Source organism: Phocoena phocoena, chromosome 16 (genome assembly GCF_963924675.1).
Source record: "Phocoena phocoena chromosome 16, mPhoPho1.1, whole genome shotgun sequence".
Taxonomy (NCBI): Eukaryota; Metazoa; Chordata; class Mammalia; order Artiodactyla; family Phocoenidae; genus Phocoena; species Phocoena phocoena.
Genome location: NC_089234.1, coordinates 11,463,671 through 11,489,571, shown reverse-complemented (window position 1 = coordinate 11,489,571; position 25,901 = coordinate 11,463,671). Strand labels below are relative to the sequence as shown.

Sequence of the window (25,901 nt, the reverse complement as noted above, 5' to 3'; positions counted from 1 at the left end):
TTTAAAGTTTTAAAAATATGTCTTAATCTGGACCACCAATATTTGCTCAAGTAAGTCAGACAATGCTGTTCCTTATTTAGGTTGCAAAATTTCTTTTTATCAGTCTGGCTTCAGTTTCTTTAGGCACAGAGAAAGTATTTCCTCCAAAGCGACTCCAAAATCATGCATTTCTTCTCAATATCACACTTTTTTTCTGCTGACTTCAAATGTGGTCCACCTTGGGGGAGGGGAGGGGAGTATCAAGGTTCAAGATGAACTTATTTGTGATTCCCAGTTTTCCATGATCCTCCCTTTTTTGCTCTTTTAAAAACACAGTGAGTTAAAATACTGAACAGCAAGATAAAAATGGAATAGTATCTAAGAATCAAAATGTATTACCCATTTCTCCTATTATATCAAAATTTGTAGTCAGAATTGTCTTAATTGACTTTATTGTAGTTTTTGTACACAAAGAAAAATCATGTTCATATCCATCATGAACAAAAACTTAAAAAGGCAGAACTAGAAGACATGTGTCCTTCACCAAAGCAAAGCTGTGCTAAAGGTTCCAAACATTTCAATTTTTAAAATAAATATTTTCATTTTCCGATGTCTACTTTCATGTCTTCAGAGTGTCACAAGGAAATTGAAGCTATCATGAATTACATTTTGTTTAGAGTCCCAGCTCACTGTGTTTGGTAACTGGCCATGCCATATCCAGCCTGGTTGGGAGGAGGTATTACAGGGGGAGGGGCTTGTCCTTGGGGAGGCTGAGCACCAAATCCACCCATCCAAGCAGCTGACGGTGATTGACTTGGAAGAAAAAAAAAAAAATCTTCAGCAAATGCAAAGAAAAACTTGTCTATACAGTTATACAAAAGTCAAGCAGAGCCTAATCATAAACAAGAAATCAACATACTTAAAACAGAGAGCAAAGAAATAAATCATATATATCCATATATGCAAAATATATATTTCAATATTAGTCTTAAATTTTTGCTAAGATCACATATGACTTCTCTGAAAAGTATCTCAAAACTGATATTTTAAAAATGACAAATGATTCAACTCATCATCTACCCACCATATATTGCACACATGGTATATCAATTTATAAACAATTTTAAAAACACAAGTTTACTTTGTAAACAGGAGGAAGAACTGGTGAAAACAAAGGTTTGGGCTGGCTAGAAAAAGCACAAGGGACCAACGCAATCTACCAATAAAGGGGAAAAAGTGAGCTACTTTATATTAGATAAATTTCAGAGACTTCTCACACAAGCCAACAGGCATACATCATTAAATTGCTGAACATATCCAGACAAAGATCTTTTCCATGAAAAAATAAACAAGTAGATAAAACAGTGTATTAGAAATGTAAATCAAATTCTACCAACTGCTCATAGAGATAGGAGGACACATCATATGTTACCCCAAACTCCCTTTCCACCTAGATAATAAAAAGCAAATTTTTAGCATTACAATTCATTTTTCATAAAGTTTCTACAATGCTTATAATGCCACATAGTTAATGCCACAGAGTTCAATGTATTTAGTTTAAATAGATTCTCCCTAGGAAAACACACTTTTTAATTCCTTTTATCGGAACTATATGTGCTTCTATACTGGAAAAACTCAAACAACTTACTCTACTCCAAATCCTTGTTGATTCCATGGTTGCCCATATACTCCATAAGGTGGTACTTGCCACCCATTTGCCATATACTGTCCATACTGTTGTGGGTTTCCATAAACTTGGCTCCACTGGCCCCACTGACTATAGTCGACCTAGGAAAAAGCAAATTACTGTTTTAGGGAACAAGTAAGAAACACAGTATTTGAAGAAAGTGGGAGACAAGGAAGAGAAAAACTAAGCACCCTTATGTGAATAGGACTCTGTTATTTATCATTGTCTAAGTTTATTGGGGTGGTGACACCTGTGAAAAGAAAGTATTAAGATTCAGTTAATACCGCAAAATAATCACTTTTGAAATAGCATTAATAAAATCAACTGAAAGCAGCTATATGCTTTACTTTTTTGTTTGCTTTCTTTTACAATTTCTAAAGCTTTTATGTAGATATGTAAGAAGGAGACCTTAAAAAGTGCTATGAAAAATTGGATTACCTGTTGGAAGTTTTTAGTCATATCAGGAGATTCTTTACCCCAATAGCATTTAACAACATGTCCTTCAATTGTAGTACCATTCACCGAAACAATGGCATGGGCTGCACTTTCATGGGTAGAAAATCTAAGAGAAGATGAGAATGAAGTTTTTTGTTTTTTATTTTTTAAAGTACTTAGTAAGTAATACAGAAACTCCTTAATTTATAAGTATCATCTTGGTATTTTCCTAAAGTACATCATGTAGGAGTTTAAAGTTCTACATTGCAAAGAAGTACTGAAATAACAAACTCTGATACCTGAGGGGATCAAATAATATAACGGAAAGGAATGGATCAAATGTAAGGTAGGATTTTACCTGACAAATGAATAGCCCTTCTCTGGAAAAACTCTGATTTCCATAATTTGCCCAAATGGTGAGAATGTCTGTCTCATAAGCTGATCTGAAAAACAAACATACAAATAAAATATTTAAGGTTCATGTTATCATGAAATTGCTGCTAATAATGATGAAGCTCCAGAGAAGGGGATTAGAAAAACCAGACACTGTACCTGTTAACCCAGAAGCAATTCCTCCGCAGTACACAGTACAATTTTTTGGGCTTGACTGGTTTACTACATCTTCAAATCTCAACTGCTTAGTGTTATCTATATGCAGAAAGAAAACAAAAATGTTGATGGGGCTTCCCTGGTCGCACAGTGGTTAAGAATCTGCCTGCCAATGCAGGGGACACGGGTTCGAACCCTGGTCCGGGAAGATCCCACATGCCACGGAGCAACTAAGCCCATGAGCCACAACTACTGAGCCTGCGATCTACAGAGCCCAGGAGCCACAACTACTGAGCCCGCGTGCCACAACTACTGAAGCCCACACGCCTGGAGCCCGTGCTCTGCAACAAGAGAAGCCACCACAGTGAGAAGCCCGCGCACCACAACGAAGAGTAGCCCCCGCTCGCCGCAACTAGAGAAAGCCCACGTGCAGCAACGAAGACCCAACGCAGCCAAAAAAAAAAAGTTATACATCATTATAAAACTGATTACCATATACTATTAAGATATGCCTCATTGCAGGGAGAAACAGAATTTTTTCTCCTTGACACTATGATCTGACCTATAAAATCACCTGGTTCACAGCTCCAAATATACTTGCATCAAAGCCCAGTTATTTTCCCACAATTATATTGAAGATAAAATGAGTCTTGAAATGTTAATAAAATTTCAATGTTAAGAAATTAAGACTAAACTAATACATGATTTTGTGAAGTATCCATAAAAACATATAAAGGAGACATATCTTACTTTCTTGTGTACTTTTAGGTGCAGGTGGTTTACGTGTGGCCCAATTGGTTCTGATTTGACGACCACCCAACCACTGACCTCCCATATGCACAATTGCATTTTCTGCATCCTACGGAGAAAAAGAAAAAAAACAGCAATTACAAACACAGAAAAGAGTGGTTCATAAGACTCATTAAGATGAAATAAAACATTGGCACTTCTGGATCCAATAAATCTTATCAGTAAGTGACTCATTAAAGCAACATTTATTTATAGATTTTAAAATACCAGGATAGGGACTTCCCTGGTGGTCCAGTACCTAAAACTCTGCGCTCCCAATGCAGGGGGCCCAGGTTCAATCTCGGGTCAGGGAACTAGATCCCACATGCCGCAACTAAGAGTTCACATGCTACAACTAAAGATCCTGCATGCTGCAAGGAAGATCGAAGATCCCGCGTGCAGCAACTAAGACCCGGTGCAGCCAAATAAATAAATTAAAATATTTTAGAAAAAAAAACAAAAAAAACCCAGGATAGCATTTAAGCATCAAGGGAAATTATAATTCAAACATAAAAGGAGAAAATTACAATCCAACTGATCACCAAAAAAAAGGACAAAATTGTTTTCAAATATCTTAATTTTATGGTTGAGGTGTAATATGACTTTTACTGAAGTATCTAAAAACTCTTTGATACTATGGTCTAAATACCACCTAACCCCCCATTCTACATTCTAATAACAATGGACTATGACAGAAGATTTAAAACTTAAGACGGAAGACTTCTGCATTATGATTTAGAATGCTGTAAAATTGAGTTCTACAATAAACTGAGTAAGGTATGGAACTCATGCCCCCTACAGTGGAAGTGAGGAGTTGTAACCACTGGACTGCCAGGGAATTCCCAAAAAATGAATTTAGGAAGTAATGTGAATTTGCAATGAATCTAAGCAAAAAAAGGATACAACTCCTGCCCTTTATCTTACTGCTTCAATAAAATGTAAATAATTTAAGTTGTTGAAACTGTTCCAAAACATTAATACCAAAGCCCATTTTATTATCTGATGTTATAGTTAATGCAAATGTTTCGATATTTGGTACCTCGTTCTTAAATACATGCAAAAATCAAGACAAATTGCTTAAAATTTCATTTACATAATTTGCTGTAGCCATTAACGTCCCAGCTACAAAAATATGGATAATAATTAAAAAGTTAAGGGACTTCCCTGGTGGTCCAGTGGTTGAGAATCCGCCTTCCAACGCAGGGGATGTGGGTTCAATCCCTGGTCGGGGAACTAAGATCCCACATGCTGCGGGGCAACTAAGCCCACGCACCACAACTAGAGAGCCTGCGTGCCCCAGGTACAGAGCCCACGTGGTGCACTACAACTGGAGAGAAGCTCATGCGCCACAACTAGAGAGAAGCCCACAGGCCACAACTAGAGAAGCCTGCATGCTGCAACAAAAGATCCTGCATGCCACAACTAAGACCCAACGCAGCCATACATACATACATAAATAAAAGCATTTTAAGAAAGTTAAAATTGAGATTTTCATGGTTAAGACAAATATAATTTTTTAAAACATTTATTTATTTTATTATTTATTTGGTTATGCCAGGTCTCAGTTACGGCAGGTGAGCTCCTTAGTTGTGGCATGCGAATACTGAGTTGCAGCATGCATGTGGAATCTAGTTCCCTGACCAGGGATTGAACCCAAGCCCCCTGTGTTGCGAATGCGGAGTCTTAACCTCTGTGCCACCAGGGAAGTCCCAAGACAAATATAATTTAACTTCCCTTCAAATTCTGAGATTAGCTCATTTGTCCTAGTTGTGAGTTTTACTTCTAACACATCTTACCCTTACCAAGTCACAAATGCAAGCTTCAATATACTTCATTATAATCAGCCTATTTTTCCCAGTTATTTCCAAGCTTATGAAAAAATAGAACGAACCACACCTTATTATTAAAACAAAATTACACAATAGTTGTTTGTAGTCAACATCCAAAAATATTCATTAACAACTAAATTTTGCATTAAATTCAAATTGAGTTGCAAGAACATACCAGTTTATTATAAAAAGATACAAAGCCATAGCCTTTGGATTTTCCAGTTGCCATGTCTTTAACTACTCGGGCATCCCTGTGAAAAGAAGCACAGCTAAATGAGGGAAGTAAAAGTCATCCTCAAAATAAAAACTAAAAGGAACCACACACACTGTATTGTGAGCATTTTTTTAAATAAAATTCCAGTTAGCCCTAATTAACTACAGCCATTCCTGAACTCTCCCTAACGCTTCTTTACCTGTTAGAAAAAAGCAGTAGGACAAAAACATGTAATAAACATGCAACCTAATCAAACAGCCTGTGCTTTCTAAACTAAATGCTCAAATTTGAAGATTAATAGGAACAATAGTTTCCTTTTCTAATATTCTATTCGCTAGTGTCCTTTAAGGTTTACTGGTTCTATAAATTACTGTAACAATGCTAACTACTTTACCATGCAATCTCTAAATAGTTAAATGTCTTCTGCCTAGTGATACAAAATATATGAAATATTAAAAAATTGAAAAAGAGGAAAAAATAGGAATTAAAAAGGCATACATGGCCTGTTAACAGATTTCTTTATTTTTCTTGGTCAATTCTCTACCATCATTTTGGAGTTTGGGCAGCTGTAAATTTTGAAAAATTGACATTTTCAGAAATTTAAGAAAGGAGAATAAAAAACTAACAACAATGCTAAGCACACCAGTACGAAAACAACAAATTTACACAGAAATTTTAGTGAGTAAGTTAAAATGATTGGAAATATAGAACTCCACTGAATATAGAATGTTAAATGTAAATACTAAAATATGTATATATAAATAATGTATAATAAGAATAAATAGAAATGAGAAAAAAATCTACAACTGAGTTCCAGTGTGCACAGTTCCTTGCAGTTAGCCTTCAAGATCCTGTCCATTCTTATGAGCAATTCTGCAAAATAACCAGAATGCTATTACTTTTAATTGTGACTTGGACTTTAGAAAAACTGCAGGTCTCAGGTATAAATATAGATTGAAAAACAGCAACCTGTATTATTTTTTATACTGATTTTTAAAACAGTACTACTTACCACATCTAGATTAAAAAGCAAAGTAAATATCAAAATAGAAAATTAAGAATTAAATCTATCAAATAAATTAAATCTATAGAACAACAAATTGCAGAGAGAAATACTGTTGTTCTTAGGTGAAACGTATTTTTTGTAAAGTAGTACTAAAACGTTTAACTTCAATCTATAGGAAATAAATACATAAAATAAAGTGATTTTAAGCAGATAAATTGTGATAAACATTTTATAGAACTTGTAACACTTAAAATTTTCCAATATATTTGATCAAGTAACATACAGCAAAATCTGAGCACCAACTTTGTTTAAAAAAAAAAAAAAAAAATCAAACCACAATTGGGCCCTACCCTAGCAGAATCAAATACCACTAACAAAAAAAATCTACTAATTAATCCCACATTTATGGCTCAGACATTGAAACATTTTACTACTATAATAATGCTACTTTTCAGCTAAAATATCAAAACACATTTATCATTATAATTAAACATGTACATTTCCAATTTCACAATATATCCAAGGATTTACCTACTTTCCCCATTTATAAATTCCTCCTATAAAAGTTTAATACACAGTATGAATCATTTATTTTTGGTTAACCCATATCTTTAACCACCAAACACTTGACAAAAAGCTGGACTTTATAATAAGTTTTACCACCCAAACATCTGCTTTAAAGATAACAAACAGAATCACTTAATTTTTAACATGTTATACACAGGATTAGATGAAAACAAGACCCCATAACACTGAAATGACATTAACATTTTCAACAACATCTACTAATCAAAAAAACAAAACAAACAAAAATCACACTAACTAGGGAAAGAAAATCTTAATTCTGATACAAGTTAATCATGTACAATTTTGCCTACCACTACTGAATATAGTATTGATTATGATACTTACGATATTTTACCAAAGGGGGCAAATGCTGATTTGATATCTTCTGTTGTAATTTCTGGACTCAAATCCCCAACAAACACGTGGAAATGATCTGAAATCAAAGCATTTGGTAATCAAATACTTAAGAAGTCAGGTACTAAACCTTTTTTAGGCAACACTAAAGGAAGAAAAAAACCTATTTGAGCTGGTAATGCTGCCAAGGATAATTTCAGAACTCTTCCACAGTAAAATGCAGCAGGAGTACTTACTGGAAGTATCTTTTTTCTGGCTACTTGGTGTTGTTGCCCAGTTTACTTTGACCTCCTAAAAATAAAGATTATATTTAATAAAATTATTAGGCATGTCATTATGAATCACAACACTTACCACTTATTAAATCATTTTATCAAGCAGGATTATTTTGGTAAAAGCACTAGGCTGAATAAAGCAAAACCATCACTTGGCAGAGCTGAATATTTGTTAAAAACTTGCTAAGAAAGAATACAAACTAATTTGACATGCAAATATATATACTCATAAGATGCCATCATTTATTATCTTACCTTTCCCAAAATTTTTCTCCCATTCATAGCAGCTAATGCAGCAGCTGCATCTCTGTGTTCATAAAATTCCACAAAGCAATATGGGTCATTGCTTGTATGCTGCAAAACAGAAAATCCAACAGAAGAGTTGACCCTTCTGCTATCGGGTTGCTGAGAAGAAAATCCAGGAAAAAACATTACTGATAGCTAGGCATGTACGAGGTGAGATTGCATAAGCTTATGAAAGCCTAACACTTTAAAAATAAGATTTACACCTATACCTGACTTTGCACCTCAGAATACTGTTGTACTCAAACAGAACTACAAAGCAGTACAGAATCATGACTACCAGCATTAAATCAAAGTACAGAATTCTGGTGAAGTATGTTAAATATAAAACAGAAGTTTATATTAGACCAAACAAAACCTCAAGTTCAGATTTGAGAGATAAGGACCACTCCTTACCACTGCTCTTCTCTCCCAACATTATTTTCAAAGGGATGAATTCTATTTATGCATCATAATCCTTCATAAACTGTATCCCATGACTATAAAAAAAATACAGAAATGAACCAACTTTACAAACTTACTCCTGATCGAAACTAGGATTAGTACTATTGATACATATAATAAGACGAGATTATGTATTTCTTTTCTGTACAAGGAAGGAATAAGAATGAAAAGAGAAATTTTTCAGATTTATAACCAGCTGTTGAAATGAAATCCCTACCTTTCAAAATCTTCTGAAGCTCTGGAGATTCTATACACTTTGAATTTGGTCTTCCAAAGACCAGAAAAATATACTAGTGATTAAGAAAAGATTTTCTGAAAATGTGTCTGAATAAAATGTTCCACAACAAAGCTAAAATTTTATATCACAAAACACCAATATAAGAGAGTGAATACCTAAAGAGTGGAAATAAGTATATGTATAACTGATTCACCTTCCTGTACACCTGAAACTAACACAACATTGTAAATCAACAATACTCCAATAAAAATTTTTTTTAAAAAGTGAGTACCTAATATGACACCAGTGAATATAAAACACCAATATAAGATGAGAAAGTACCTAAGATATAACAACTGTAACACCTATGAACCAAAATGGAAATGAATTTTATAAGACTGCAACCTATATTGAACAGCTATACAGTTGTACAAATATATTTTTTACATAAGGTTAAAAACATCACTATTCAATGTAAAATATCTAAAAATAATGTTTAAAATGTGGAATTCCAGTTGCACTTACAAGGGATTAAAAATACCAGATAAAATAAAGCTCTTTTCAACAACCACTGTTTTTCATTCCAGGGAAGTTTTAGCAGAAAAATCCAAAATAAGACGTCTAAAACAATAGTGGTGAAGCAACCAGAAGGCATTTCCTTGAGGGGGAAAAAAGCGTAATCATTAATACTGACAAGAAAACTACTACGGGCTCTCATACAAAATCCTATTGTTGTAGCCACATGAATGCTGTTCTCAGGAGGCAGAGAAAGGAAATAGGGAAAAGACTCCAAACATTCCTTTTGTAGAAGAGTTAACGTTTACCAGTAACACTCACTGAAGAAAAGGTTTAAAGGTAAATATGAAGCTAACACTGTGCTAGTCAACTTTTCCTACCTCTTCTGCCCTGATGGTCTCTAAGGAAAACACTGTTAACCATAGCAAAACATACAGGAGTCCAATGGTAGAACTATGATAACAACGGGCTTTAGTAAACTAGTCTACTCATGCATACTGACTTCAAATTTATCTAACTAGTAGTAGGCCAGATCCCATTCAATGTATGTACATACATGTACACACACACACACACACACACATATATTCACATCACACTGCATTTCATCTCATTTAAGACACCATTTTTTGTCACTGTCAGAGATGTTAAAATTTTTTAACATTTGCCTTAGAATTGATAATATACATTTATTATAATATACAGGGAAAGCTAGAATCTACGATAAACAGTATCTAAAGTAAAACATCGTAAAACTAAGGGGAGGAAAGGGATTTCTCATACCCTAAAATGAAATTTATGAAAGGAAACGAATAGTCTGTACTAGAGTTCATGAGTCCATGCCCTCTGAAAGCTTCCCATTTACACCACCACTAAGTGACACTCTGAAATCAACTGTGTCCTTAGCACGGTGTTGTCACCAATTTTTGTTGGATGACATAAATGTCAAGACAAAGAAATATGAAATTTTACAACTATTTACAAGTTCAAATATAGGAGTTGTAGAATACAGATAAATTATGAAAGTTCACTTCAAACTCCTCTACCCCTTCATATGGCTGACTGTGCACACAGGTTTTAAAAAATATATGTATCAAATGTTTCTCAAAAATTTTCTAGCGACTCTCCACTTTCTCACATTTCACTCTTTCCTAAATCCACTCCAGTCAGTTTCCAACCCAACCATGGAAAGGAAACTTCATGTTGAGGTCACCAATGACCTCCCTGCCATCTCTGTGATCCCTTTTCTGTCCTCACCTTGACTTTCAAGCAGAATTCAAAACTGTTGACAACTCTCCTCCTCTTCTAAATATTCTCCTGTAGATTCCACCATACTCTCTTGGTTTTCCTGTTTCTTCACTGGAAGATCTTTCAGAAAGTATTTCTTCCTCCTTAACTCAAACTATAAATGTCACTTAAGTGTTGAGATGCTCCAGGGCTCGAACCTAGGCCCCCTCTACTCTCTTCTCTCTCAGCGCTCTCTCTAGATCTAGGAGCTAAATCTTATCCAGTCCCATGGCTTCAAATTATCACTGCAAGCTAGTATCATCAACACTGGTTTCCCTAGAGTTCCAAAACAGTTTATCCAACTGCCTACATATGACGTCCATTTATATGTCTAATGCACATCTTAAAATTAACATTGCCAAAACAGAGCTTGATTCCCACCACTCCCCACCCCCAATCAATCCTATGTCTCCCTCAGTCATGCCATGCCCATTTTAGCAAATAGCATTAACATACACACAACTGCAAACAAGAATCTAAGGGGTCTTTCTTGATGCCTTCCTTTATGTCCCACAGCCAATCCAGTCCTACTGATTCTACCTCCAAAATGTATCCCAAACTTATCTACCTCTGTTTCTATGGCTACGACTCTAAAGAACATCATCTCCTACCTAGGCTAGTGAAATAAACACAGCTGGTTTCCCTCTCCTTCCACTCTTGCCCCCTACAATCCATTCTCCATACAATAATCATTTTCCAAATAAAGTAACGTTAAAAATGCAAATAAGGGGCTCCCCTGGTGGCGCAGTGGTTGAGAGTCCGCCTGCCGATGCAGGGGACATGGGTTTGTGCCCTGGTCCGGGAGGATCCCACAAGCTGCAGAGCGGCTGGGCCCGTAAGCCATGGCCGCTGAGCCCGCGCTCCACAACGGGAGAGGCCACAACAGTGAGAGGCCCACGTACTGCCAAAAAAAAAAAAAAGCAAATAAGAATACTTCATCAGGAGGACTTCCCTGGTGGCGAAGTGGTTAAGAACCTGCCTGCCAATGCAGGAGACATGGGTTCGAGCCCTGCTCCACGAAGACTCCACATGCCGCGCAGCAACTAAGCCCGTGCGCTACAACTACTGATCCTGCGCTCCAGATCCCGCGAGCCACAACTACTGAAGCCCGCGTGCCTAGAGCCCGTGCCCCGAAACAAGAGAAGCCACCGCAATGAGAAGCCCACACACCGCGAAGAAGAGTAGTCCCCACTCGCCGCAACTAGAGAAGGCCTGCATGCAGCAATGAAGACCCAATGCAGCCAAAAACAAACAAACAAATAAATTAATAAAAAAGAATACTTCAGGGCTTCCCTGGTGGCGCAGTGGTTGAGAGTCTGCCTGCCAGTGCAGGGGACACGGGTTCGAGCCCTGGTCTGGGAAGATCCCACATGCCGTGGAGCAACTGGGCCCATGAGCCACAATTACTGAGCCTGCGCGTCAGGAGCCTGTGCTCCGCAACAAGAGAGGCCGCGATAGTGAGAGGCCCGCGCACCGCGATGAAGAGTGGCCCCCACTTGCCACAACTGGAGAAGGCCCTCGCATGGAAACGAAGACCCAACACAGCCATAAATAAATAAATAAAGCAAACTGTCAACAAGTAAAAATAAATAAACACTATTAAAAAAAAAAGAAAATCTATAAAAAAAAAAAAAGAATACTTCATCGCCCTACTTAAAATCCCCACTGCAGAGTAAAATCCAAACACTCTGTCATGGCTCATACTGCCCTATGTGATTCCAAACCCTGCCTGCCTACTCTATTATACTTATTTCCCACCATTCACAAGGTTCCAACCACCCTGGTCTTTGGTTCCACAAATGCACCAAGCTCATTACCAACACAAGGCCTTTGTATGGGCTGTTCCCTCTGCCTCCAGCTATTAATGTAGATGGCACCATCTTGTTATTCCTATCAGCTCAAAGAGGTGATTTCTGATAGTAGTCATTATCATGTTGGTCCCATACCAAACATCCATAGTCTAAAAAAGACTCATTTGATCTTTTAAAATTTGGCTGAGTCAACTGCCCACTGATTACAGATTTCTAGATCACAGATCATAACCAAAAAGCCTCAACATTCAATTATGCAACTTCAGTTCCCATCTCCTTAAGAACCTACATTATTACTTTCACAGTATAGATGCCAACTGCAGCAAGACGTCATCCCTCACCACCTAGCCTATACAGCACCAACACTGCAATCATCATCACAGAACTGTTATATTCTCTTAAAAGCTCTTACTCCTATCCAGAATTATCTTGTTTACTTGTTATTTACAATACTCCCACTAACATGTAAACTCTTGTGAACTTCACTGGTCTAGCTCTGCATTATATCCCCAATGCTTTGAACAGTGCCTAGTACAAAGTAAATTTTTGATTAATTAAAGGAAGAATGAATAAATAATCAAAGACAGGAAGGAAAGAAGAGATAATATACCAGAACAGAGTAATAATTATCCTTATTAGTTAAGAATGAAGATCAAAAGGCCACTTTGCTTTACATATTTCTAATAGTTCCCCTCCGTCTCAGAATATAACACAAACTCCTTAGCACAGCTCTGGCCCCTGCTGAACACTCCTGCCTCATCTCCTGGCATCTCCTAAGACTAATCCCTTTCGAAACTCCAACCACGTTATGGTTTCTATCTTTCCCTCTATCTCACAAGCACTCCCGCTCTCTGTCTACCAGGCTTGATCAACATTCTTCTCTCTACCTGGATTCCCTTCTTTCTCAAATTCCTGTCTAGCCAGTTTCCATTACTATCCTTTTCAGTTTCAGCCTAGACACTGAATCCTCCCCTGACTGAAGACTGTACGGACCTATAAGCTCCTATAGCACTTGAAACTATCAACTTCCACACTATTTATTATCCTATATCATTAGTGCCTATTATTTCCTCTGTCTCCCTCATAGACTGGAAAATTCTATCGCGCTAGGAACCGTTTTATTCACCACTGTATCCCTAGCACTTACCGTGGTATCTGGTACATACTGAACAGTTGAAAAAAAAAAGTGTTAATAAATAAAATGAAAACCGAGTCATTGGGCACTGCTCCAGAGTCTTAACCAGGAAGTATAAAAGTAAGATTTTTTTGAAAAAAAGGAAAACAAATTATCCTAACAATTTAAATCCCTATCTACATGAAGCTGCTCAGTCAGCATTCACTAAAACTGCTGAGGATGCCTGTGTGGCGCTATGCTCATAATAACCTAACGTTCTTCTACACACACCAATTCTTATTGGAAATATATGAAATATAACCTAGTTTTTCGACATTCTGAGATAAGCTCTAACAACTTTACACAAGCAGAATCACTTGAAGATAACTACATCATGAAGGACCCTTTGAAAATAACAGCACAGAAACTCTGTCCTCTCAGATAAACTCCATTCTAAACCTAGTTTGTCAATCAGGTCAAATAAGTCAACACAACATGAATCTCTCCATCTAGTAACTTGAAACTTAAAATGATACTAATCACCTCATGTATCTCAAAATGTTAAACATTATGCTAATTGTCAGCACAGGGAACTGGGAAGATCTTACCTCTGTTATCATTTTACAGCTTTTACAGGGTCCAATCTGACTGAATAACTGAAGAATAAGAACTTCTGTCACATCTCTGGAGAGGTTACCTACGTATCTGTACAGAAAGAAAAAAAAAAATCAGCTATTTCCCTTCAGCTCTGGCTCTAAAGCATTATCATCTACTCATTATCTTTTATTTCATCTTAACTTCCTCTGTCTTCAGTAAAAATATTTCCAATTAAGCCTGATCCTTTGAGTGTAAGATTAACTCTCATTTAGGAAAGCAACACTTATTCTTAGGTCACTAAAATATCACTTCAAAAGACTCTATTAAAAACAAATCAGGGGCTTCCCTGGTGGCGCCGTGGTTGAGAGTCCACCTGCCGATGCAGGGGACACGGGTTCGTGTCCCAGTCCGGGAAGATCCCACATGCCGTGGAGCGGCTGGGCCCGTGAGCCATGGCCGCGGAGCCTGCGCGTCCGGAGCCTGTGCTCCACAGTGGGAGAGGCCCGTGTACGGCCAAAAAAAAAACCAAATCAATATGACCTTGCTTACCCACCAAAGCATATTATTCTGTACCTATATATCATTTTCTCATCTTATTTGTTAGAATAAAAATAATAAAATTTAAATCAGTCTCAAGATAACTATAATTTTTAGATATGAAACACAATTCAAAATAATGTATAACACACACACATAATACCACAAATATTGATTCATTAAAACACCTGATCATAGAAGGATATCAGACACAAGGTGAGTTTACCTTAGACCCTCAACCAAAGCAATTACATGAACAAAGAAGAGAATTAAAGTTATAGCAAAACACAAAGATTGAAGGATTTTGTTCTTTCTACCTTGCTAATAAGATTGTTATCGATGGTAGGTCTTCATAGTTTTGTTTTAGGAGAGCAGGGTAAAATAAAATTCACACTCAAAAATGCATCAGAATCAACAAAATACATCTTTATGTAGATAACAAAGCAAATATAAAGATTTCTCTAGAAATTCAGAGAAAATTTAAGACAAATCCAGGTATACTTTTCTCCTCGGCGGTACGCGGGCCTCTCACTGTTGTGGCGTCTCCCATTGCGGAGCACAGGCTCCAGACGCGCAGGCTCAGTGGCCATGGCTCACAGGCCCAGCCGCTCCGCGGCATGGGGGATCCCCCCAGACCGGGGCACAAACCCGTGTCCCCTGCATCAGCAGGAGGACTCTCAACCACTGCACCACCAGGAAACCACCCAGGTATACTTTTGACTATAACACATCTAAAGATTTTTTTAAAAATTACAAATTGAATGTGTGTATTTTGTATAAGAAACTTAAAAGAGAAGAACACCACCACCCAGAGATGACCACCTTGTATCATGGATCTTTTTTTTTTTTTTTTATTGGAGTATAATTGCTTTAAAATGTTGTGTTAGTTTCTGCTGGACAGTGAAGTGAATCAGCTCTATGTATACATATACCCCCTCCCTCTCCCCCATCCCACCCATCTAGGTCTTCACAGAGCTCGGAGCTGAGCTCCCTGTGCTATACAGCAGGTTCCCACTAGCTACCCATTTTACACACGGTAATGTATTTATGTTAAACCGAATCTCCCAATTCATCCCACCCTCCGCTACCCCCCCACCCTGTCCAAACATCCGTTCTCTATGTATACCTTTCTATTCCTGCCCTGCAAATAGCTTCATCTGTACCGCTTTTCTAGATTCCACATATATGTGTTAATATACAGTATTTGTTTTTCTCTTTCTGACTTTCTTCACTCTGTATGACAGACTCTAGGTCTATCCACATCTCTACAAATGACCCAATTTCATTTCTTTTTATGGCTAATATTCCATTATATGTATGTACCACATCCTCTTTACCATGGATCTATCTTAATTTAGCTTAATAAACTTTAAGTCTTTCTCGCACTCAGCACATAGTTCCTAAAACTCACATCAGTTATGATCCTCATAAACCAAACAACATTTATAAAATTTAACACATTTTCTTCTGGAAAGTAAAAGGACATAAGTTTTATTTTCCTAACTATAATACATAACATCTGGAAACAATGTACTGAGACCAATATAAGCCTTGTATCTACAGTTGCCATAGTTTAAGACAGGATACTCTGAAAGGGAAAAATAAGACTGAGAAAGGTAAGGTTAAGTGTTAAAAAGAAAAAAAAAATTTGATTAAGAATGAATAGCAATTTTCTTTTCACCTAAGAATTTCACTGCAATGGGTGCTAATAACTTTAACACGCTCTAAAAATGAAACACAAGTCCAATGTTACTTAAATGGAAGACTAAACCAGTGACAAACTGGTTTAGGTCCACTATGCCACCTTTTTGTTATATTTAAAGTAGAGCAGACCCATCAGTAGGCTGTGCAGTGACATACTTTTCCCAGCAGTAGTGAAAGGTTATAGGCTTCTGAGCTAGCCAGACAATTGCCTATTTTCTTTTTTAACTCATAGGGGTTTGTGAACCTGTATCCATGGAATTTCTTTTTGTACAAAGTAGACCTATCTGTAAAGAAAATGAACAGTGACCTTGGTCTCTGAAGTGTTAACACTCAACTAACCTAAAATGCTAATAGTTAGCTCATTTCTAAGAGAATAGGAGTGGATAAAACTGATTCTCACATATCAAAGCTAACTAGCAACAAAGTTAAAATTATCACTTGAATGTAACAAACTGTAAATGATTTAAATAATTTTAATTTGTATGACTGTTTAATGATTTTTCCAGGAAAAAATTGCACGGGCATTAACTACCTTACATACCTAACAGTCACAAAGCTGTTAACTGTTTCACAGGATTTTTATTCCAAGTCAACCAATTTCTAATCAACTAAAGATTCTGAAGAATTTCTAGAGGTACATTTAGATATATTAATTTATATTTCAAGCACTGATAACAAAGAGCAAAAGGTTAACGCAAGTTTAGAATGTCATGAAATACTTAGAGAAAAAGTTTAGTTTTAAGGTTTCCTATTTTTCAAATATCTCCACTAAAAGTTCAGTTGGTGAAGTAGCAAACTCCAAAAACTAATATAAAAATGGCCTTCCTGGTGGCGCAGTGGTTGAGAGTCCACCTGCCAATGCAGGGGACACAGGTTCGTGCCCCAGTCCGGGAAGATCCCACATGCTGCGGAGCGGCTGGGCCCGTGATCCATGGCCGCTGAGCCTGCGCGTCTGGAGCCTGTGCTCCGCAACGGGAGAGGCCACAACAGTGAGAGGCCCGCGTACCGCAAAATAAATTAAATAAATAAATAATAAAATAAAAATAAAAATGGCCTTCCATAACAACATGTAGAACATCTTAATTTGCCAGGATAAAAAGGAGATAATTCACCATATAATTTCACCTAAATTATACAGAAACCTGAGACTGCCTTTTCATTTACTCAGAGTTCTGTAATTCATTCACCTACATTTGCCTTCATCCATCATAACACTTAATACAGAAACATTTTACAGCTTTTAAAATACTATACAGCTTAAGTACCTTTACGTTATCATAAAATTATCTATCCCAAAATAAATACTAACAAAAATATTCAACTCTTGACCTGGTAAAAACATCATCTCTTGGTAGCACACAGAAATATTTACTTTTTCTTTCTAAATCATCTACACTTCACTTTCTTTCTACTTTGGTTATAAAATCGTCAATATATTCTAAAGTTCCAAGGGTTTAAATATAAAATTTCTACTTGAAGAACACATACAAAATAACAGAAAAAGACAAATGGCTCAAATTATTGTATTGAGATCAATTCAAAGAGTAAACACTTAGGAAATTCCACAACGATTTTTACCTCAAGGGGGGAAAAAAAAGCAAACCTTAGGTCTATTTTGTCTTCTAAGAACAGGAACTGTAGGAACTAATGCATTAAAAATGGAAAATTATGTCTTTATCCCTAAAGTCAGGGTTAAAATCAAATTTGAGACTAGAACTTGGCAGTTTCACAGCAGGCAAAAGTTCACATTGCCAAACTACTTCCTATGTATACAACCAGGCAGAATTTTAAGTTAAGAACATCATGCCTTTCAGAAGACTAATCACACTTTTCAATACTGAATGTGCTCTCACTCTGAAAAGATTAGCCCTACGAAGGCTGAAATTACCAGCACTTTTACACAAGACACTATGGCTAAGTAACATTTTTACTTTTGTTCTTGAAAATTCCTATATAAGAGGAGATTTTGCAACAGTATCCTTCAATGGGCCTCTAATGTGCTGATCAATTTGTCGATATTTCATTTTAGGAAGGAGGCAGGGTGGAGGAAAGGTGCAGGAGGCACAAGTGAACTGACCAACTATATAAGGAATATCAACACACATACACATACATTTTAAAGAAAAAGAAAATATGATTAAATTGTATGAGAGGCTTAATCACAGCCACAATATAGCCAAATGTATGGTACAGCTAATCAATTTTATAATGGGATTTAACAGTATTTGCTGCTATTGCCCTTAGATGTTCAGATTATACTCTAAATGAATGGCTTATTTCCTCCTTTTGACTGAGTCTCTATCGGGAAGAAAACGGCCTTAAAGATGGCATTGCATTAACATGGTATAATTCCAGATCCGCAATTCCTACTCATTTTGGTGCACTGAATAGATGAAGAAAATAAAACTACAATAGAACACCATTACAATTTAATGTTGTATAACAGATTCAGATATACCATGGATCAAATCACTGTACTCAAAGCTACACACAACACAAATCTGAAATGTGGGTCCTACAAGGTAGGTGTCAGGCAGTTCACTTCCAACACCAGTGTTATACAGCATGATCTCATTTGTTTTTTTTAGATCTCAAGATACCCAATACATTTACCCCCCAATACAAAAAATGTCAAATGGGAACAAAGAACATCAGAAAACAGACCTTCAAAGAAACTATATAGACAAATTTTAGGCTCAACATCAAAGCAATTCTATATCACTTTAAATACCATCAAATAAATTAGTAATACTGTAGGTAATGAATATTTAAAGACCTACCTAGGCTATAAACACCATATTGTTTTCTGATGATAGAACCATATGTCTTAGCTTGTGTGTGTCTGCAGGAAAAAAACCTCACTAGTAACACACAGGCATATTAAGGAAACAGTTTAAGATAAGCTTTGTTAAGAGTACATTCTTTTAAAACATACCAGCCACTTGAAAGCCTAATCCAAAGATCACGATGTAAAATAAAAGAAGGATCTCCATAAATAAACAAAAAACCCTACTAGGTATCAACCTCTAAAGTCACCTTCAAAGTTTTTATCATGTTACCTGTATCTAAAAGAACCCTTTGAGAAATATGTAAAATGAACACTTAAAAAAATATGCATTTTTATTAAAATCTGACAAAAATCCAAATGTGAAACATTTGCTTTTATCTCAAAATTTTACATTTCAAATTTCAAAAAATATAAAAATCAACAGACCGCACCACATATGACCATCATGTCTGCTTATATAATTTTAAATCAATCAGGACTTTTTAAAAAAACGGACTTTATATTAATTTAATGAAAGGAAGTATAATCATTGTAAAATATTTGAGTACCTCTTATGTTCCAGGCAGTGAACTAAGTGCTGCAGGGTTAAGACCTAGGAAGATGTAGCAGTCCTTGTCTAAAAAAAAAAAAAAAAAAAATCCTTCCCATGGAGAAGAGTGGGAGAAGGAAAAAGGAAGACAGAATAGTAAACATATACTAACATACAGATACAACGAAGCTCAAGATGTTTCTTTACTTATATGTATACATGTCACATTTTTAGATAACTGTAAACATAGACAACTTAATTGTGTTTCTGAGAAAGAACAGGAGACTGGAGAAGGTAGAGGTAGGAAATAAGTGACAAAGAAGTTAGCTTATTAGTCTACGGTCTAAGATCTGATGGAGATGAGAAGGCAGACGCGAAGTGCTTGTATGAACTAAAGGTACTGCAATAGCATTTTGTTTAGCATGACAAAACAGGAATTCTTCATAAGGAACAGATAGATACAGTTAATGAGAAATATGCCTTGAGGATTAACCAATTATTCAGTAGCTATTAAGATGCGATGACATTTCAGATTTTTAAATACAATGTAACTTTTATCGTTGTTAAATACATGCTTGCTAGGCCTAAATCCAGCTTTCCCAGATGCTTCCATCAAAGAACACATTGCTAACTAAATACCAAGTCTTGGCTTCAACAGATGTTAGAGGACAAATTTCAAGTTTGTCCCAATGCTCTCTTTTCTGGGAAAAGAGAGCAGAAATGGAAGACAGCACAAAACATAAATATTGATACAAAACTTCCTACTAAGCAGACTTCCCATTCAAGCATTTGATGTACTTAAGTTGACCTCAAATTCTCAAAAGGGATAGCAGATACTTTAGTGAGACATTAGAGAAGTAGGAATAAAAAAGTGTTAAGCCCGCCCCCCAGCCAAAAAAACAAACTTGTATTAATGTTGAACATAGACATCTACCTTCTTTACGGAGCAAACTTTCTTTGGTAGGACTAGAGATGAGAAACTAGTCTAACTTCCTAAGTACCCATTCACCTTCATCTGTTCCCCAAAAAGTAATTTCCCCATCAGATAGCAGAGCCAAGTGAACTATGATCGTATCAATACCAGCAGAGGCAAGAGAAAACAAAGCAGCGACCTGACTGACTCCTTGCACTCGAGGCAGGTGTGCTGAGCTTCAAGAGACTTGGAAAACCCAAGGTGCCCAACTTAAACATTTAATTAGAAATTACACTTTAAAAATGCAGGAAAAAAGAAAGGACTGCCACACTATTTGGAAAGGAATGCAAATGCTGAGTCATCACTCTTCATTAGGAAGGAAAGGAAACTCGAATAAGCGATTCAAAGACGAAATTCATTCATTACACTGGGCTTCAGAGTAAAGAGCAACAGCAAGATAGAAGAAAAAGCGCTCAAAAGACACATCGAATAGCTGATAAAAACATCATTTTATCCAACTCTGAAGGTCTCGATCCACAGATTAGGAGGGGGTAACACCACTTTAACAACTGGTTGTCAGTTTAGCGCAGGTAGCGCTCAAAGTAAACTTCATCCAAGAAGGGAAAGATGCTCCGGCGGCAAGAGGGATCCCTTTTGCACTTTAAAAGTAGCGGGCGCTGGGCAAAGTGTTTCTGACAGCGTGGGCGGGGGCACGTGGGGCAGAAAGACAGTAGGGGCTTGAGTGGTGTTAGAATGTCCGGCTTCCTCGAAGAGCTCAACTTGGGATAAGAGCAGGGAGCGACTGGGGACTTGGAGGGCGTGAGTGCTAATTCCTCGCGGCCCGCAGGGGATGTGGCTGCGGTCCCACCCCCGGTCCCACCCCCACCAGGCCCAGCCCCCGTGGGGGACCGGCTGCTCCCGGCCCGGCCCAGGGCCCCCGGAGCAGAAGGGGAGCAGGAGCTCTACCGGGCCTGACAGGCTCTGGCGTGCAGAAACCCGGCTTAGGAGGAGGTTGCAAAGAAGGGCGCGAGAGGAAAAGGTCGAAATAAGCCCCGGACCCCAGGAAGTGACTATGTTTGGGGGAAGGGAGAGCTTCCTTTCTAAGGAAAAAGGGACAGATGAGGAATGCACTTCGCGTCCGCGCCACCGCGGCCAGGGAGCCTCCAAGAGTCCCGCCTTCGGCCCCGCTCTCCTGCTCCCTCCCACAGCGTCCCGCGGTGCCCGGGCCTCTCGGCGCCTGGCACCCCTCGTCTCGGGTACTCACAGAGTCCGGGGCTGCCCGTCGTCTTCCATCATGGTGGGTGCGACGGAGCGATCCCGGGACAAGGGGGAGGGCAGGGCCGGGGAGGGGAGGGGGTGGGGAGGAAGGGGAGGGGGGCTACGGGCACCGGCTGGGGACAGAGGAAAACGCACCGAACCCCGCTCTCGGGCTCTCTCCCCCCAGCCCGCTCCGGACACTGCGCTCCAACCAGGAGGAGCAGGAGGAGGAGGAGGATGAACAAAATGGCCGCCGCCACCAGCCAGGCAGGAAACGGGGCACAGCGCAGGCGCGGCCCGCCAGGTCACCGCTCGGGCCAGCCGCGACAGCCTGCAAAAGGGATAACTGAGTGAGTAGGAAAACAGGCCGCTGAGGAAACCCTGTGCCGGGTCACGACGGATCACGTCGTGGCTGTGCGCCGGCTGGTCGGCGAAGCCCGCCCAGCTCAAGAAGAGATAGAGTAAAAAGAGAACCGCCAGGAAGCTGAAGTCTCTGGGAATTGTGGTCCTGGAAATGAGAAAGGGAAGCACTTCCCCAGAGGGCTTCTGGGAACTGCAGTCCAAAGAAGGCGGCCGGCGCCCGCGGCGCGCTGGGACGCGAAGAATAGAATTCTGGGGAGTGTAGTCTTACGTGAGACGTGTGGCGACCCGGAAGCCGGCGTGCTGGGAGGGGAGGGGAAGAATAAAAGCGACGTTAAAAGGCGGGGAAACGAAGCGAGAAAGACTGCTGTCCGGGAGGTAGACTACGACTCCCAGAGTGCCTCGCGCTGGGGGCTGTCCTAGGGCTGCTCCAGGCATTTTAAGGCTCTTCTGGTGGCTCAGCCCGAGCTGCTGCTCCGCCTCCGTCCAGCCCGAGAGCGGTTTCTTCAACTGCGGCTGAGGCAGTGCTTTGGCTCCGCGTGGTGTCTGAGCCCTCAGGCCCTTGCGGCCCTCCTGTATTCATCAAAACGGCCGGCCCACGGTCATCAACCGCCGCCCCGCGCGAAGGGCGGAGGGCCTGGGGTGGATCTCAGGCCCTCGCTGAGCTGCGGGCTGCGCTCGCCGGGGCTCCTCCCGCTTTCCTAACGGCCGGCAGCGTCCTGTGGGCGCGTTTTCCCGCAAATAGGTATTCTAGCCTGGGTAGGCGGCTTGTAGATTGCTTTACAAGTTTCAAAGGTTTCCCCATCCGTTAACTCATAGGATAAGGGGGTAAGAAGGGCAGCCCTCAATTCAAATGACTCTTCGAGTCAGTGTACAGGGGGTGATAATGCCCTCCTACCCCTTTATTTAGTTCTTAGAGAGGAAGTCTTCGGGCAGAGACGCGCACAGACTTAAGGTTATGTTTACAGACATCCATCATATGGACGGGGAACGAAGTCTTGTTCAAACGTGTGGGAAACCATGTTCAAACTGGCTACGTAACACTAGAATTTGCTTTGTCTCCCGCAGCAGTTCACGGTATGCTTCCATCCCCACCCCACCTCCCTCTCTAAGCGTCTTTAGGAGAACGTGATTGAGTTCGTACCTGCTCTTGTAGCTTAGTGAAGGGTAATGGTGAAGAAAGATTTTTCAGCCTGTTGCCGGAGCTTGAGGGTCCCAGTTAAACAGTGCCTTGAGAGTTGGTTTTACAAACACTACCAGTGAATCCTAATCCTGTAAGGGGAGTGAACCGTGCAAGAAAAGCGTTGTAAAGTCAATATGAGGAGGAGGGGGGATTTCTCTCTGGGAGGCTTCATAGAGACCGTGAGGAGAGAGTTGAGCCCCATGAATCAATAGGAGCAGCAAAAGGGCACAGAGGCCAGGACCCATGGCTAAAATGTATGGGTTTGGGGGAGGGAGGTGTGGGGGAAGACATGGAGTAGGGATATTGAGAGCTAAGTTAGAGAAAGTGAGCAGGGGCTTTATAGAACCGTGTTGTTAAGGATTGATACCAGGCTGAGGAGTTTGGGCTTTATCTTCCAGTCAATGAGGAGCTTTTTCAAGGGTTTTATTTTTTTAACCGGACCTGGGTATAGAACTGTATTTATCATAATCCAATTCATCATTGATCCATGCCTGGCCCACTGTATTGATTTCCTATTGTTGCTGTAACAAACTTAGTGGCTTAAAACAACAGGAATGCATTATCTTAGTGTTCTGGAGGTCAGAAGTCCAAAATCAGTTTCACTGGACTAAAACCAAGGTGTTGGCCAGGCTGGTTTCTTCTGAAGTCTAGGGGAGAATGGTTTTCTTGCCTTTTCCAGCTTCTAGAAGCTGCCTGCATTCCTTTGCTTTTGGACCCTTTATCTTCAAAAACAGCAGCATAGCATCCTCTTTCCTCTGACCTCTGACTGCCTCTCTCCTTACCTCTCTTTCTGACTGATCATCCTTCCTCCCTCTTTGACTTACAAGGACCCTTGTGATTTCATTGGGCCCGGATAATCTCCCCACTTTAAGACCCTTAAACACATTAGAAAAATCCCTTTTACCATAACATAGTAAATTCACTGGTTCTGAGGATTAGGACATAGACATCGGTGGTGGGTCATTATTCAGCCTACTTTTAAAAATGTAATAATAACTGTGAGCCCTCCACCCTAAAAAAAAGTTATTAGGGCATCAATTTGCATCTAACTCTTCGGTTTGCCTCACACACACACTAACTCATCCTCCTGCCTCCCCTCACCTGGGTTAACCATCATCCTGAATCCTGAATTTACCATATCTTGTTTTCCTTTTTACAAAATTTTATTATATATATATATACATATATATATTTCCAAAAAGTGTGTGTGTATACACATGTATTTTTGAATTGTTTTTAAAGATGTTATAAAAAAGAATATGCCTATTAGAATGGCTAGAATGCCAAACACTGACACCACCAAATGCTGGTGAGGATGTAAAGCAACAGGTACTCTCATTCAATGCTGGTGGGTGTGCAAAGTGACACAACACTTTGGAAGATATTTTGGCAATTTCTTACAAAGCTAAACATAGCTCCTAGGTATCTCAATGAGTTGAAACCTTATGTCCGCACAAAAACCTGTACGTAAATGTTTACAGCAGGTTTATTTGTAATTGTCAAAACTTGGAAGCAACCAAGATGTCTTTCAATAAGTGAATGGGACAACTGTAGTACATCCAGACAATGGAGTGTTATTCAGTGACAGAAAGAAATGAGCTATCAAGCCACAGAAAGACATGGAGGAAAAGCCAGTCAGAAAAGGCTATATACTGTATGATTCCAACTGTGTGACGTGCTGGGAAAGGCAAAAAATATGGAGATGGTAAAAAGATGAATGGTTGTGGGAGATGAGGATGATAGGTGGAGCACAGGGCATTTTTAGTGGTGAAACTATTCTGTGTGGTACTGTAATGATGGATCCCATAGAATGTACAGCACAAAGAGTGAATCCTAATGTAAACTATGGACTTCGGTTAATAATAATCTGTCAACATTGGTCCATCGTTTGCAACAAACGTACCCATAAATGCAACATAGTAATAATAGGGGAAACTGTATGCTGGTAGAGAGAGGATGTATTGGAACTTTGCACTTTCTTCACAATTTTTCTGTAAACTTAAAACTGCTCTAAAAATAAAGTCCATTACAATGGGAAAAAAACAATGCCTTTGTATCCTCTTGGACTTTTTTCACCCACTGTAACATGGGAAGAATCAGCCATATTTTATGTATTTAGTTCATTTATTTTCACTATTGTATGATATTCCAGTGTGTGAATGTAGCACATTTTGTCTGATTTCTTGTTAATGGACATCTGGGTTGCTTCCAGGTTTTTACTGTTGTGAGCAGTGCTACTATGACTATTCTTGTACTCCCCTGTTATAGATGTACAAGAGCTTTCTTTTGTTTATTCGAGTCTATACCTAAAAGTAAAATTGTTGAGTCACGGGGTATGTGAGTATTCAATTTTAGAAGATAATGTCAAAAATGTCAAACATTTTTTCCAAAGTGGATTTGTACTCCCATTAGCATTACGTAGGAGGGCTAATGAGTGGAGCCACAGCCTCTTCAACACTTGTGTTTGTCAGACTTTTTACATTTTTATCTGTCAAAGTGGTAGCTCAGTGTGGTCTTAATTTGCATTTACCTAATCAATAAGATCGAGTGTCTCTTCATATTTAATAGCCATATGTGTTTACTCTTCTGAAAAATGCCTATTGATATATTTTGCCTATTTTTCTATTGGGTTAAATGTGCTTTTTTTCATTGATTTT

At 38.8% G+C, this 25,901-nt stretch overlaps 1 protein-coding gene across 4 annotated transcripts; it reads right to left on the bottom strand.

Moving 5' to 3' along the window:
• Positions 1 to 414: 414 nt before the first annotated feature.
• On the bottom strand, positions 415 to 21,933 carry TIAL1 (TIA1 cytotoxic granule associated RNA binding protein like 1). 4 transcript variants are annotated; one of them, XM_065893755.1, is made up of 12 exons: positions 21,709 to 21,933; positions 13,985 to 14,081; positions 7,940 to 8,038; positions 7,646 to 7,700; positions 7,401 to 7,488; positions 5,444 to 5,519; positions 3,401 to 3,509; positions 2,654 to 2,749; positions 2,460 to 2,544; positions 2,105 to 2,228; positions 1,628 to 1,767; positions 415 to 792 (listed from the first exon to the last, which is right to left on the bottom strand). In XM_065893755.1, exons 1-12 carry the CDS (start codon positions 21,738 to 21,740, stop codon positions 666 to 668), a joined length of 1,128 nt encoding a protein of 375 aa, XP_065749827.1. In that variant the 5' UTR covers positions 21,741 to 21,933; the 3' UTR covers positions 415 to 665. The 4 variants fall into 4 exon arrangements, with proteins under 4 accessions (XP_065749827.1, XP_065749823.1, XP_065749825.1 ...); XM_065893751.1 differs by having other exon boundaries at positions 666 to 792; positions 7,940 to 8,089; positions 21,709 to 21,740; XM_065893753.1 differs by having other exon boundaries at positions 666 to 792; positions 2,075 to 2,228; positions 21,709 to 21,740.
• Positions 21,934 to 25,901: the final 3,968 nt, after the last annotated feature.

Bases quoted from the DNA above. Each gene is read 5' to 3' on its own strand.
- TIAL1 (XM_065893751.1), bottom strand. From the start codon at position 21,740: ATGATGGAAGACGACGGGCAGCCCCGGACTCT. The intron at 8,090-13,984 runs GTAAGATCTTCC...TTTTCTTCTCAG, and splicing joins GCTGTAAAATGATAACAGAG to CAACCCGATAGCAGAAGGGT. The intron at 5,520-7,400 runs GTAAGTATCATA...TTCTTTTCACAG, and splicing joins GCCCCCTTTGGTAAAATATC to GGATGCCCGAGTAGTTAAAG.